At 51.8% G+C, this 12,767-nt stretch overlaps 6 protein-coding genes across 6 annotated transcripts; 3 read left to right on the forward strand and 3 right to left on the reverse strand.

The window, feature by feature from the left end:
* The first annotated feature begins 419 nt into the window (after nt 1-419).
* ASPVEDRAFT_44547 (uncharacterized protein) lies at nt 420-1,372 on the forward strand. The gene is made up of 2 exons (XM_040813072.1): nt 420-509; nt 591-1,372. The coding sequence occupies exon 2, from the start codon at nt 602-604 to the stop codon at nt 1,223-1,225; it is 624 nt and encodes a 207-aa protein (XP_040670768.1). The 5' UTR covers nt 420-509; nt 591-601; the 3' UTR covers nt 1,226-1,372.
* Nucleotides 1,373-2,237: 865 nt separating this feature from the next.
* Nucleotides 2,238-4,109, forward strand: ASPVEDRAFT_55050 (putative MFS lactose permease; the record flags this gene model as incomplete). The annotated part of the gene is made up of 6 exons (XM_040815011.1): nt 2,238-2,363; nt 2,413-2,626; nt 2,677-3,026; nt 3,074-3,296; nt 3,353-3,780; nt 3,846-4,109. The coding sequence occupies 6 exons, from the start codon at nt 2,238-2,240 to the stop codon at nt 4,107-4,109; spliced, it is 1,605 nt and encodes a 534-aa protein (XP_040670769.1).
* Nucleotides 4,110-4,715: 606 nt separating this feature from the next.
* ASPVEDRAFT_829036 (bZIP transcription factor) lies at nt 4,716-6,511 on the reverse strand. Its single transcript, XM_040817283.1, has 3 exons — nt 5,917-6,511; nt 4,888-5,866; nt 4,716-4,837 (listed from the first exon to the last, which is right to left on the reverse strand). The coding sequence occupies exons 1-3, from the start codon at nt 6,076-6,078 to the stop codon at nt 4,737-4,739; spliced, it is 1,242 nt and encodes a 413-aa protein (XP_040670770.1). The 5' UTR covers nt 6,079-6,511; the 3' UTR covers nt 4,716-4,736.
* A 518-nt stretch (nt 6,512-7,029) lies between these two features.
* Nucleotides 7,030-8,087, forward strand: ASPVEDRAFT_137551 (formate/nitrite transporter family protein; the record flags this gene model as incomplete). Its single annotated transcript, XM_040807404.1, has 4 exons — nt 7,030-7,314; nt 7,365-7,485; nt 7,532-7,888; nt 7,936-8,087. 4 exons carry the CDS (start codon nt 7,030-7,032, stop codon nt 8,085-8,087), a joined length of 915 nt encoding a protein of 304 aa, XP_040670771.1.
* Nucleotides 7,811-9,675, reverse strand: ASPVEDRAFT_44555 (putative extracellular exo-polygalacturonase). The gene is made up of 5 exons (XM_040813073.1): nt 9,297-9,675; nt 9,066-9,251; nt 8,828-9,008; nt 7,936-8,769; nt 7,811-7,888 (listed from the first exon to the last, which is right to left on the reverse strand). Exons 1-4 carry the CDS (start codon nt 9,555-9,557, stop codon nt 8,147-8,149), a joined length of 1,251 nt encoding a protein of 416 aa, XP_040670772.1. The 5' UTR covers nt 9,558-9,675; the 3' UTR covers nt 7,811-7,888; nt 7,936-8,146.
* A 521-nt stretch (nt 9,676-10,196) lies between these two features.
* On the reverse strand, nt 10,197-12,602 carry ASPVEDRAFT_86375 (Hsp70 family protein; the record flags this gene model as incomplete). The annotated part of the gene is made up of 8 exons (XM_040817832.1): nt 10,197-10,793; nt 10,845-11,058; nt 11,108-11,232; nt 11,283-11,385; nt 11,435-11,696; nt 11,748-11,865; nt 11,921-12,477; nt 12,542-12,602. The coding sequence occupies 8 exons, from the start codon at nt 12,600-12,602 to the stop codon at nt 10,197-10,199; spliced, it is 2,037 nt and encodes a 678-aa protein (XP_040670773.1).
* Nucleotides 12,603-12,767: the final 165 nt, after the last annotated feature.

The following is a 12,767-nucleotide window of genomic DNA, read 5'->3' on the forward strand; positions in this document are numbered from 1 at the left end:
ACTTTCCACGAGTTGATCAATCCAAGTGGATGGCTAGTCTGGTCTGCAGCCTGGTTTGTGCCATTCCATCATGACGCAGAATTAGTGATTCCGTAGCTTCACTGCCCAACTATAACAGCGATATATATTTGTAGACGTGCAATAGTTGTGTTGGGATAGTTTTATATTCACATAACCAGCCACTTACAATGTATCAGAATATTCACACTACTCACAAGAGGTAATTCTCTGTATTTTCAACTGATGCTCCGTTTTGTAGACTTCAAGGATATACGGATGGGTGTCCTGGACGGTCACGCCTCCGTTTTCCCAAAGCAGAAGCGGTGAGACGAAGCAGAGACCGCCCGGTATTCTGCCGCATCTGCAACCGGAGGACCAGCCTCAAAGCTGAGACAAACAGCCAATTCAACCCAATTCTCTTTCAACAACGCCCTCTTGACGCTGTCTCGACCCTAAAAAAAAAATTCCCACGCCCATACCAACCCAATAACCCCACACAACCCCGGTCGGTCCGTCCCTCCCTCCCCAATTGCGCACGGAGCAAGTCCCGCCGGAGTGCCGGAGGCTAATCTGTCTGGCGCCGCTCCCAGATCCGATCACGATGCGCACGCACGATGACTTCATGCGCGATCTCGCGGACAGCAGCAACACAACTGCCGACGTCATGGAACATAACGGTGAAGAAGAAGAAGAAGAAGAATACGACCGCCGCAAGAAAACCCGGGTCGTGCACCCGTCCGCGTCGATATGCCGCGACTGGATGATCGTGTCCGGGAACTGCCACTACGCGCGCGACAAGGCCTCATTCGCTACCTATGCGCCCGTGGACACGCTGGTCAAGAGCAACACCTTCAATCCGCATGACGAGAAACTCGTTGCGGGGGTGGGGAATGTCCATCTGCCTGTTCGGAGGGCGCCCAATGACCCCGGTACGCATGTCCTTGTTCTGGAGGGTGTCTTGCATATCCCCGAGGCGATCTGCAATGGGTTTAACCCGTTATTGGTGGGGAGTAGTATGTCCTGCCATCGGGACTACTGGGAGGGAGCGGATTCCCGGGGGACGCCGATGTGGTTCGGACTTCCGTTTGCTGGGTTGGGCAGGTTGGTGCTTGCTGGGGGGTTGGAGGGGGAGTCGGATTTGATTGACGGCAGGGAGTACACGCTGAGTTTGTATATTAGTCCGGAGGAGAAGGAGGCGATTATGAGTCAAGCGGTGAATTCATGAGGGGTGCTATGTATATTATGGGTTATTGATGTATGATTGGTCTGGTTACTGGGTTGGAGTTACGGAGTAGGGCTGCGTTGCCTGGGGTAAAAGTTGGACCCGGCATTTGCAGAATCTGTTACAGATAGAAGACATATTCGATTTGTGAAGTCATGCTTGTCCTGGGGGTCATCCCCCACGCTGTACTCCGTAGTTGGCTGTTACGCTTGGTATAGCGGGATCCACGGTGTAGACTGCAGACACCACCACCACCATGGTCATCTGATTCAGTCGAAACTGACGACCTCCAGGCTGGATGCAGGTCCGCTGCCTCTTTGGTTCCTGTCAGACTCCTTCGGGCAAAGGGCCGGCGCACTGACACATGCCACAGCAGTGTGATGAAACCAGTCCCCGCATAAGCCCATCAGCCAAGCCTCTATATAACCTAAGACTATTAGTGCCCTGACGGCCTTCTCGAGTGGACGGGTTAAAGGATTCACTCCCTCACCGGAGAAGGCATTAATCGACAATTTCCCCCTCCTCCCCAGCCCACTTGGCTGTTTGGGCTAGGTTTCGCGTGGGACCCCAGCTTTTTGCTACGGGATACGAGATTCATACTCCAGAATCTTCGCTTGCCCGAATCTTATTTCTCACCCAGGCCAATGTACACTGTGGTCAAGTTTGCCTTCCCCTGCATTGTGGCTTTGGGGTAATAAAACACACCGCAGCCATTTCCCCTTTAGCGACGGAGATGATGTTGGGAATCTGGAGTCTGAGCCACAGCTGGGTTCTTTGTCTGGCATGCATTTGGGACTAGGCCCTGAAACTGAATCCAGAAGGATGGCCAGGAGCATGCATCCCAATCCTTCCTGTCTGGAATCCTTGTCATTCTGGGAACTAGCCAGCCCTCCAGGGTAGTTTCGTCCCGATTTCCCTGTTTTACCCTATATATCCGGTTGACATCCCTCGCCCCCCTCGTGTTCCCCATCAGTTCATCAGGATAGAGAGTGCCGGACTGTCATGCTCATACACCATGCAGTCGTTCGAGACTACCATCTCCAGCGATGGCGATAAACGCGTGTTTGGCGTCAGTAATGCGGCGCTGCACATCGCTACACTGAGGGCTAAGCCCCGACTGCTCACGAAGCGGATGATGAAGGTAACCTGCCTGCTGCCTGTCTGCGTGAAGCCATCATTGACCTTTCTAGTTGTACTGGTGTATCCTGGTAGCAACCCTCAACTCCTGCATCAACGGATACGATGGCTCCCTGATGGGCTCGATCAACAGCTACCGCCAGTACCGCGAGTACTTTGGCTTCGACATCAACGATGGAACGCCAACAACGGGGATTGTGTACGCGATTTACACCATTGGCAATATTGTGGGCTCGTTCTTTGCTGGGCCGTTTACGGATTTCAAAGGTACCATACAGATACTTGCTCTCAATACTGGATGCAGACTAATGAGCTAGGTCGTCGCGTGGGCATGGCCATTGGCGCACTATGGATCATAATCGGAACGATCGTACAAGCAACCTGCACAAACCTAGGTGGATTCATGGCTGGGAGGTTTATCCTTGGCTTTGGTGTTGCAACCTCAGCGACTGCTGGTCCTGCCTATGTCTCGGAGATGGCACACCCAGCCTACCGCGGTGTGATGACGGGGCTATACAACGTACTGTGGTTTGGAGGCGGCATACCAGGGACCTTCATCCCATGGAGAACGAGCTTTATTGAGGGGACACAGAGCTGGCGCATCCCAGTCTGGCTGCAGATGTTTTTCTCGGGATTGGTGTTGTTGCTGTGCTTTACTATTCCAGAGGTAACCTAGCCATCCTCTCCAGGTTATGTGTAGACTAACGAGTACAGAGCCCCCGCTGGCTGATCTCCTGCAACCGCCATGAAGCAGCCATCCGCGTCCTGGCCGAATACCACGGCGAAGGTGACCGGGATTCCCCGCTGGTGCGCCTCGAATATCGCGAGATGGTGGAGGACATTTCCAACGTCGGCTCGGACAAGCGCTGGTGGGACTATCGCGAGCTCTTCAACAGTCGCGAGGTGCGCTATCGCTCGATGCTGGTCGTTTTCATGGGTATGCCATCCACCTTCCATGCTCTACAATATCCAGCTAATATATGTATTGTATAGCATTCTTCGGCCAATGGTCCGGCAACGGCCCCGTGTCCTACTACTACCCGCAAATGCTGCAAGGCGCCGGGATCTCCTCAAACAACACGCAGCTCCTGCTGCAGGGCCTGCAAAACGTCGTCCAGTTCAGCGGCGCCATCTTCGGCGCCCTGATGACAGACCGCGTCGGGCGCAGGCCTCAGCTCCTCTGCTCGACGATAATCATGGTCTTCCTGTTCGCGATCATCACGGGGCTCAATGCCACAAATGTCACGGATGGGCCGGACGGTAGTGTCGTTGCTAAAAGCGGCATGACGGCGCGCGCGCAGATTGCGATGATTTTCATCTTTGGGTTTGTGTATTCCGCGGGGTGGACGCCGAATCAGGCCATGTATCCGGTGGAGTGTTTGAGGTATGAGAGTCGGGCGAAGGGGATGGGGATGAGTAATGTATGTCCCTCTATCTCTACTCAAGGGCTTTACTTTGCTTGGGCTAGTGTGCTAACCGATGATAGTTCTTTATAAACATCGCTTCCTTCTACAATACGTTTGTGACGGGAATTGCATTCACGCGGGCGCGGTGGAAATACTACTTCCTGTTTGTCTGCTGGGACACGCTCGAGGTGGTCGTTATTTACTTCCTCTTTGTCGAGACAAGCAAGCGTACACTCGAGGAGCTGACTGTGATCTTCCAGCAGCCCAGCCCTGTAAAGGCAAGTCTGGATAAAGAGGAGATATTTGTTTCCGGGGATGATATTGTCGAGGTTCGGCGGTGGTGAATTGTGCTCGTTATATGGCGTTTTTGCCAATTAGCAATTGATTTGAAGCTTTTGTGTGAGAATGAAACGAATTTCGTATGTTTGATCATAGTACATAGTGAGTTGGACTTGTATTGTAAAGATTCCAGGTATTGATTCCTGCGGAATGTACGGAGTACGTACTCCTAGTATATCCATGCCAAGTATGTGCTCTGCACGACCTGAACACTGATAATTTCTGACCTGTCGCCTATCGGAGACGGACCGGGACGACCCGCATATGGGCGTTTCAAGTCTATTGAGACTGGTCATAAATCACGCCTTGAGTGAGAAGCTTGAATCTGCTTTCTTTAGGTCTGACGATCTGAAGCGGCGGTGGACGCCTATGGCCAAACAACGCCTGGCCGATTTCCAGTCCGTAGTCCTCCCAGACTCGGTATGCATCTCAAATGTCTGCCAATTGGGAATCGGCGAGAGCGTCAATGCTAAACTGGCAGTTGATTTGTCGGTTGTGGCGAGGCGAAGTGCGCTGGGAGGCAGTGCCATCCTTGCAGGTGCAGAGTGCACCGTAACATTTCCTTTTTATCCATTTAACGCCATCAGTTAGAATAACTATCTGACAGCGTCGACGAGTGGATAATTCATGGATCACTTCGAGTCATATCGCAAGTTAGCCGTAAACGCAGCCTCGACGTCGATGAATCTGAAACCGGGCGACCTTCCGAGAACGACCATGTTGGCCAGGATAGCTAAGAAACGATTAGTGTCATTCTGATTGGTATATTAGCAGGGATCTTACCTTGAAAGAATCCTTCGATGTCCAGTGTCCACGATACCTGCTCCGCACCCTCCGGCGTGGACTTTTGGTCATCCCGGTCAAGAACGCCTTTCTCTTTAAGATACCCGATCACATCGCGAGAATCAAGCCAAGTCCCATCTAACCCAGCGAGCATCAACAGCTTCTGTCGATCAACTGATGATATATCCTCGTCAGAACACAGGCTAGCCACCGTCGCCAGCACACGTCTCGGGAGACGCATGTGCTCGGGATAGACAGCCTTCCCATCCTTAACCTCTGGATAATGCGTTCCAGCACCGCCAATGCAATAAAACGGTAGAGCAGGAAACTCAAGCGGTTGATCCGAGTCCGAACGCACAAGGCAGAATAGGTAGCGGCCCATCTTCTCCTTGTACTTGACGCAGGGAACGAGTCGAAAGACGCGGTAGAATTCCCCCGGATCGGAGCGCGGGTCGCTGAACAGGCGGTATATGTACTCGAGACAGTACCGCTGGAGCATTCTGGATGGATCACTTTCTTGGAAGCTGTAGGTGTGGCTTGAACTGCCAGGGAGCGACCAATAAACTTGGGTCGTCTGTGGGAGATTAGGTTCGGCAGTGAGATTCTGGATGTCATTTAGATTTATGTCGCATTCTGTGTCGTCACTGCGGTTCACTATATATCCAAACGAAGATGGGTTTGTGGAATTCGTTTTGGTAGGAATGGTGGAGGGACGATCTAGATCCTTGGACGATTCATTCTGTACGCCAGTTGTCATCCGCTTCGCATAGGACAGAGTGACACTCAGATGGTCGAAGAGATGCGGATGAGTGACATGTAGATCCGACTCGACAGCCATGTCATGGAAGTCTGCGATGGAGTCCGATAGACGGCCCATGGTCCTCTCGAGCTCTGCGAGGCGGGTCTCCATGTTCCGGTACATGACATCTTTCTTGTGCCGGTACGTGCGCTGGGCATATCGGATCTGCGCGCGACGGTCCTGTATAGAATTAGCATATGCAACTATTACTGAACTAAATGAGTGCAGACCATGCGCGATGTGTCGGCGTCGGGTGCCATTTTTGGCCGACCGCGCTTCTTGCCTGCATCGGGAAGAAGGCTGCTGGGTGGATGCAGAGCCCTTCCGGCGCGAGTCTGGCTGTTTGGGACGAAGCAGCGGGCTGATAAGGTTTGCGAGAGATTGTCGGCCATGATATTATGCAAGTGGAGATGCAGAGAGAGAAGTTGGGGGGAAAGTGTTAATGATTAAAAGCGGCCGCAGATCCTCGGCCCAACTCTGATATTCTAATCAGCTCGGCAGCTCTCCGCCAATCATACTGCACACCTTTCGTCCATACTGGACCTACCATGGCATAATAGCCCAGCCTGGGCATGTCAGAATATAATAAGAAATCAGATTTACGTATTCCGGCATTATATTCGATATAATGGGATTTAGTGGAGTGTCGATCAAAATCATCAAGGGAGATAGCGAACTTTAATCTGCTTTAATGCTCTGATAAGGATACCCAACGACACTAAAGATAAGGACAGGCCACAATCCCCAGTGGTTTGTCCGAAGTGATGGAATAATGGGGAAGACTGGCAATTCCCCTCTGTCGCAGGCAAGCTGCCATATACTCCAGACCGGCTGACAGTCTGGCCTCATTCAGATAGGCCCGACTGATAGCACTGAAACTACCCTTTTCAGAATATCAGCTGAAAGCTCTGTGCATCACTTAGCTGCCATCAGAAAGCTTCTCGCCAACAAGCTTTGAAAGATAAAGAAGATAGACCCAAAGCCAGGACGAAAGAAGGAGATCATTCGAATCGAACCCCATATGTCCCGATCGAAGGGTTGTTATCTGTCTTATCAGCCCCGGAGTTTTAGTCTTGCGATTGCTTTCTCCGCGGCTTCATGATAAGCAAAAATCCTTCACTTTGTTTGGATCAACCAAGCCGAGAATGGAATCACTGATAGCGGCCCCTTTCTCTGTGCCCGAATCATTTGTTGCATGGCGATCTTGGACACTATAAGACGATCCAGATAAGGATCTGGCCACTCTGATTGGACGGGTATGCACCATGCTGGAATTCTTAAAGGAATGACCCTCGCTCAATGCATGGAGGCTTGGAATAATCTGGTTAACAATACCAAACATCATGCCCGCCTCGATAGATGCTTACACCCCGGCCGAGGTGACCGAGGCCGTCGCGCGGGCCGGCACCCTCAAGGGGAAGATGCGCCTGGACAAGGTCTTCTTCAGCGCTGTGTCTGCTGGCTGCCTGCTGGCTCTGGCCTGTGGAACAACACTGAGCACAAACAGCAGCCCCTGGTACCAGGAAAATGCACCAGGTCTGATGCGCACCATCAGTGCCTTGGTCTTCCCGTACGGGTTGACCTTGATCATCCTCACCGGCGCTGATCTTTGCACGGGCTCGTTTATGGTCCGTTCTCTATCATAAGCTGACTATACTTGATGCTAATTGACTGCTAGTTCACCACCGTCGCCGCTCTCCAACGCCAGATCCCTTGGTACAAGATGCTTCTGCACTGGTTTGTCACCTTCTGGGGAAACCTATGTGGATCGCTGTTTGTCGTCGCTATCATCTTTGGCTGTATGTCCCATATATCACACCCATTTTCCATATCTAACAAAACTAGATGGAGAGGTCTTCAGTGCAGACCCGTACAAATCAGCCGTTATTAGCTTCGCAACAAAGAAACAAGTCACGCCCGAATTCCACAGTATCTTCTTGCGCGGTATCGGCTGCAACTGGCTTGTTTGTTTAGCATGTTTTCTCGCCCTGCAAGGCCGCGACATGGCTTCGAAGATAATCGGAATCTGGTTACCGATTTATGCTTTCGTCTCGCTTGGCTTCGACCACGTTGTCGCTAATATGGCGTTCATCCCGATGGCGATCTGGCTTGATGCGCCTGGCATTTCGGTGGGGTTGTATATTTGGAAGGGGATTATTCCGACTTTACTAGGGAATATTGTTGGTGGGGGGCTGTTCGTGGGTAGGTCGAGTATACTCCTGATTCTAGGTTGGTGCTAATTGATACAGGGACATACTACTGGTACATGTACCTTGTCCAAACCGACCCTGTTACCCTTGTTGGTCTGCGTAAAGGAGCTAGCGAGGGGACTATTACGCCCAAGACTGATGATATTGAGGCATCTGCTGGCGTGGTCCAGAGTTCTTCTAAGCTTGCATAACTTGGATCTAGACCTGATATACATGTAGCTTCATAATATAGTAATGTTAATCCAACAGCTTAACAGCCATCTATCCCAGTAACACCTCCTTCTTCTGTCCATTCACAGCTCGCAGTAATCTCATCCCCATCCTCGGACACGACCTCAAAGTCCGTGAACTCAATATCAAAACAAGGATGCACCTCGCTACAGCTCACAGTAACCTCGTTACCCCCTGCCAAATTCCCCGAGTAATTCTCAAACCGAACCCCCGAAATATCCATCTTACTCGTACCCTGAGCCGTCTCATTAGACTCACCCCCACTATCCTGCGAAATCACAACCGCACGCTGCGCGTCCGAAACATCAATATTCGAAAGCGTAACATTCCTCACAGAACCCCATCCCCCTCCGCGAGGAAGATACTCGGACTCGTAGCTATCTGTTTCAACGAGCACGCCAACCCAGGTCTTTATGTACGTCCCGAACCGAGTACCAGGGACTTTACCATTTTCAATAAGGACATTGGTCACGCTCGAGTCTTCGAGATATTGGCCCAAACTGCCAATGGCGATTCCGTTTCCGCCGTTGCAGGTTATGTCCGAGACGTGGATGTTTGACGAGCGCGGCTTGATGGCGATGCAGTCGTCCCCGCCCGTGAAGGTGAAGTTTCGCAGTGTGATGTTGTGCGCGTCCATCGTGTCTATCTCGTTAGCATTTTATCATCCATTGCAAGGAATATTCCAGGGAAGGGTGAATACCGAATCCGTCTGTATTCTGAGCCCAGTTCTCGCCCTCTGGAGCGGAACTCGCATCTACGGTGACTGTGATGTTGGTGAAGTCCATGTTCGTGCCGTTCATGATGTTGATGGACCAGAGCTGCGGCTGGTCGACGGCGAAGTTGGAGACTTGCACGTTGGTTACATTCCAGAAGACAAATGGCTGAATATTTGTTAGAAAGTCTGGGTACTCTGTAGGGCAAGGAAGGTAGGTAGGTACCATGGGACGTCCGGGCTGCGTCTCCCCAGCCTCATCTGTATACCAAGTGTCGCCATTACCGTTGATGCTACCGGTCCCTTGACCGTTAATGCGGATGTCACGACCCGAGAGGACGAATCCGGCTGCATGGTTCTGGAAGGCGATGGGGTACGAGTTGTTTCGCCAGTAGGTGAGGTCATCCGAGAACTGCCAGAGTCAGTACTCGTGAATCGAATATAGGTATCAGCGTACCAGCCATGTGCCTCTCCAGTCAATTGTAACATCAGAAACATGTGGATTCAGACGCTCTCCAATCCAATATGTCTCGCCCTCTGGGAAGACGATGTTGCCGGAGTGGCCGCATTTGTCGAATGCATCTAGGATGTTGGGGACATCGTTCTGCTCGTCTCCTAGAGCCTTGACGGTACAGGTGGTTCGGTCGCGACTTGAGATAACCTCGACAGAGGCAGTAGCTAAGGATGCGAAAGTTAAGGCCGTGGGGAAGAGATGCATTTTGGTGGAGTGCTGTGGATGGAATAGAGCATAGGAGAGGGCAGAGGAACATTTTATACATCGTGCTGAGTTGTGATGGCCGTTGTTGCTTCCAGTTGCAGTATGTAAGAGCAACCGTTCGATATATTCCGATCTGCCGTGTATTTCCACCTGTTAGAATTCTACCGATCAGTCGATCTTGTCTGCAGACGAGCGTCGGCCTAGCTAGTCCCGAAGCGTCCTGGCCGGGCGGCGAATATTGGACGTGATTGGTGTGTGACGCCTTAAATCTATTTAGATAAACAGCAGATCTAATGGGGCTGGGATGTCTCCTCGAAGTACCTTCGTCGGTGGTTGGATTGTGGCGCTGCTTGGACCTTGGTGTTTGCGTTCTTGATGCGGAGACACGGTTATTTGCCCGAATTCTCCGTGGATCTACTCTGCATCGCTGGATGGACTTGCTTGACGAGCATAGTGAAACTGCTGGTTAAGACAGGTAGAAGATGGCTGGATAGCGCCTACGCCAGTGTTAATCCATTGATTCTGACCTGGCAACAACATGGAGACCCTCCAGGGAATACAGACTTGATAAGAACAGAGATTCAGATTAGACTTATACTAGGTACTAACTCTTGGGTATCCATGCAAGCACGTAAAGAACTATCGATAAGCAGGAAGGCTCATCTTCCCACCACCCGCCGACTGCTGCGGCAGCCCTGCATCTCCCATCAACTCAAACGTATGCCCTCCACCAACCTCCGAGGGCACATTACTCGCCCTCTGTAACGGCAGCCTCGGGCTGATCCTCTCCTGCTGACTCCCACCCTGCAACTCCGCAATATTCTCCCACCAGATCGTAATAGGCGCATCCGCAACCCCAGCACCAACACTAGCAAGAGGGCCATCCCGGTTCGTCCTCGCAATCCTCGACCGCGCAGGAATCCGGTCCCCATTCGCATTCCAAAGCTCAAACTGCAGTCCCGCCGGCTCAATCAGCAGCTTCACAATCACATTGACGAGGAAGTATACCGGCGAACGGTTATACCAGTGGTTGTTCTTGATCTTCTTCTCGACGGTGGCGGTGTCGACTTCGAGTTCGCAGATGAGCTTTGCGTCGCCATGCAGCATGCTTTGTGGGAGCTGGTCGCGTGGGCGCTGCGACATGACGATCTGGGCCACAAAAGGCCGGGATAGATCGCGCGGGGAGATTTTGCGCGGGAAAGATTTGGATATTCCACTCCTTGAGACTAGGTCGCCCTGTATTAAGCAGATCAGCATGATGCTATGTCGGTGGTGGGCGGATGGTACCTTCGTTACAAGCCAATCAATCTGATTCACCGCGTAAGTCTTCATATTGCGCTCGTCGAATCTTGTTATTTCCCCAGAGTGTTTACTCGGATCGTAAATCCAGTCGCAGATTACTCCGTAGCTGACGGGGCTGTAGAGGTGGTTGAAGACTGTGGCGTGGGTGCGCATTTGTTGGGTGCGGTTCATGACTTGGCCGTGGACGACGGCTAGTTGTCTGTGCTTGTTAGAACACTGGTATCAATGGGAGTTATTAGGGAGAATACGGTTCATCGACAGTGAGCACTTTAATGCCCTCTGGCCAGAGATGCGTGGGTGTTTCATAGCGCTCGGTTATACTGTTGCGGAGGTAGGGACAGCTACCGAAGCCACCGGAGAGGACGAGAAAGGACTGTTTCCTCAATTAGATATTGAATAGACTTCGCGATATGGGGAGCAGACAATTTTCTGAGCTGGGTGGGTGAGTTGTAGATTGCGGACCTGGTCATCCAGTAACTGGGTCAAATCCGTGATCTTTTCGTCGAAGATTTCTTGTATCTCGGCTCTGCAAGTCTCGTTAGTTTGTTGCATCCAGTAGAACTCTGAATCCTAACCTAGATATGAGTAACTGCCGATTCCAGATCCCCTGCTCAGGGAAATCCGACTCCGACACTGACGCGGGAAGGTCGAGCCTCAGCGTCTCAAGTTCTCCGCCCATTGTTCCAAACGAGCACTTGTAGCGCTCGAACCGACTTCCCATCATCTGCCACGCGATCTCGTCTACTGGTGCCGGAAGAGAGTCCCTGATGGGCTCGAGTTTGGTGCGTATGAGGTGCTGGACGCCGACATCGATGAAGACTGACCCGACAGGCTTCCCTGAGGTACATTAGACAGGAAGGAGAGGATATGATAAAACAGTCGATGTACCTTCGACAAATCCTAGCGGTTCATAAACCGTAGGTTCACCAGGTCCACTGGCTAGCTTGAGAACATTCACGTCCGTAGTTCCTCCACCAGCATCGCAAACCAGGATCACATCATTTTTCTATCCCCATCAGCCACCCACTATCAAAATACACCGGTCAATACAGAAAACAAACCTGGTAATGCAATCCCGAAACATAAACCGCCGCAGCCTCCGCCTCTGTTAGCCCAATAACAGCCCTATGGTCTCGACCGCGATCAAGTTCAATGCCTCTCCTCAACTCTTCCACCATCCGCGGATCCTTCCACGTCGTCGGCACACTAAACACAAACTCGACCTTCATGCCCTCAAACCGCGGAAAGCTGCGCGAGAAGTAGTCCACCACATACCGGTACACGCAGCCGATATAGTCGCGGAAATAGCACATCGCCTGGTCGCGCGTCGGCGCATCGGGCCGTGAGTCCGTGAAGTCCGAGTCGAGGTTTAGTTTGAAGTATTTGATGATGTCGGTTGCCCTTGCGGCGACGGTGTCGCTGGTTGAGGTGGAGGGGGTATTTGAAGTGGAGCGTGAGTCCGAGACGGTTTCTTCGCATTGGAAGCCCCATTTTAGATCAGTGGGTGTGTACAAAAGATGGGAGGGCACTTTTGTTGCGATTTGCGACCCGATTAGACCGGGCCAGTGCTGTATTGGTTTTGGGGGCGGCCAGTCGGGTCCGTGTGAATAGGCAACACCTATGCCCAGTTAATTACTGCATTATTTTAACAAGAAGTGAAAATTTTAAGGAGAGATAAGCACCAGTGCAGGTCATGCCAAAATCGACCCCGACAACAATGTCGGGGGTCCAGCCGTCGGTCATTGTGGGCGATCGCATTCAACAGCCAGCATCGTCGGGGAGACAGCGATGGGCGACTGCGGGGAGGTTTGCTATTTAAAAATGCGGAAATGAAATTGAGTGGCCGGGCACTGCCATTATCCATTTTATGCACCAGGCTGAGCAGTGAGAGGCCTCGCAACCTCGTAT

Source organism: Aspergillus versicolor, assembly GCF_001890125.1.
Source record: "Aspergillus versicolor CBS 583.65 unplaced genomic scaffold ASPVEscaffold_8, whole genome shotgun sequence".
Classification (NCBI taxonomy): Eukaryota; Fungi; Ascomycota; class Eurotiomycetes; order Eurotiales; family Aspergillaceae; genus Aspergillus; species Aspergillus versicolor.

Excerpts from the sequence above, each read along its gene's own strand:
- ASPVEDRAFT_44555 (XM_040813073.1), bottom strand. The coding sequence starts at position 9,557 with ATGCATCTCTTCCCCACGGCCTTAACTTTCGCATCCTTAGCTACTGCC. Across the intron at positions 9,252-9,296 it reads ACTGGAGAGGCACATGGCTG|TTCTCGGATGACCTCACCTA; the intron begins GTACGCTGATAC and ends TGACTCTGGCAG. Across the intron at positions 8,770-8,827 it reads TCAGAATACAGACGGATTCG|ACACGATGGACGCGCACAAC; the intron begins GTATTCACCCTT and ends CTAACGAGATAG.
- ASPVEDRAFT_829036 (XM_040817283.1), bottom strand. The coding sequence starts at position 6,078 with ATGGCCGACAATCTCTCGCAAACCTTATCAGCCCGCTGCTTCGTCCCA. Across the intron at positions 5,867-5,916 it reads ACGCCGACACATCGCGCATG|GACCGTCGCGCGCAGATCCG; the intron begins GTCTGCACTCAT and ends AATTCTATACAG. Across the intron at positions 4,838-4,887 it reads CATCGAAGGATTCTTTCAAG|CTATCCTGGCCAACATGGTC; the intron begins GTAAGATCCCTG and ends ATCGTTTCTTAG.
- ASPVEDRAFT_44547 (XM_040813072.1), top strand. The coding sequence starts at position 602 with ATGCGCACGCACGATGACTTCATGCGCGATCTCGCGGACAGCAGCAAC.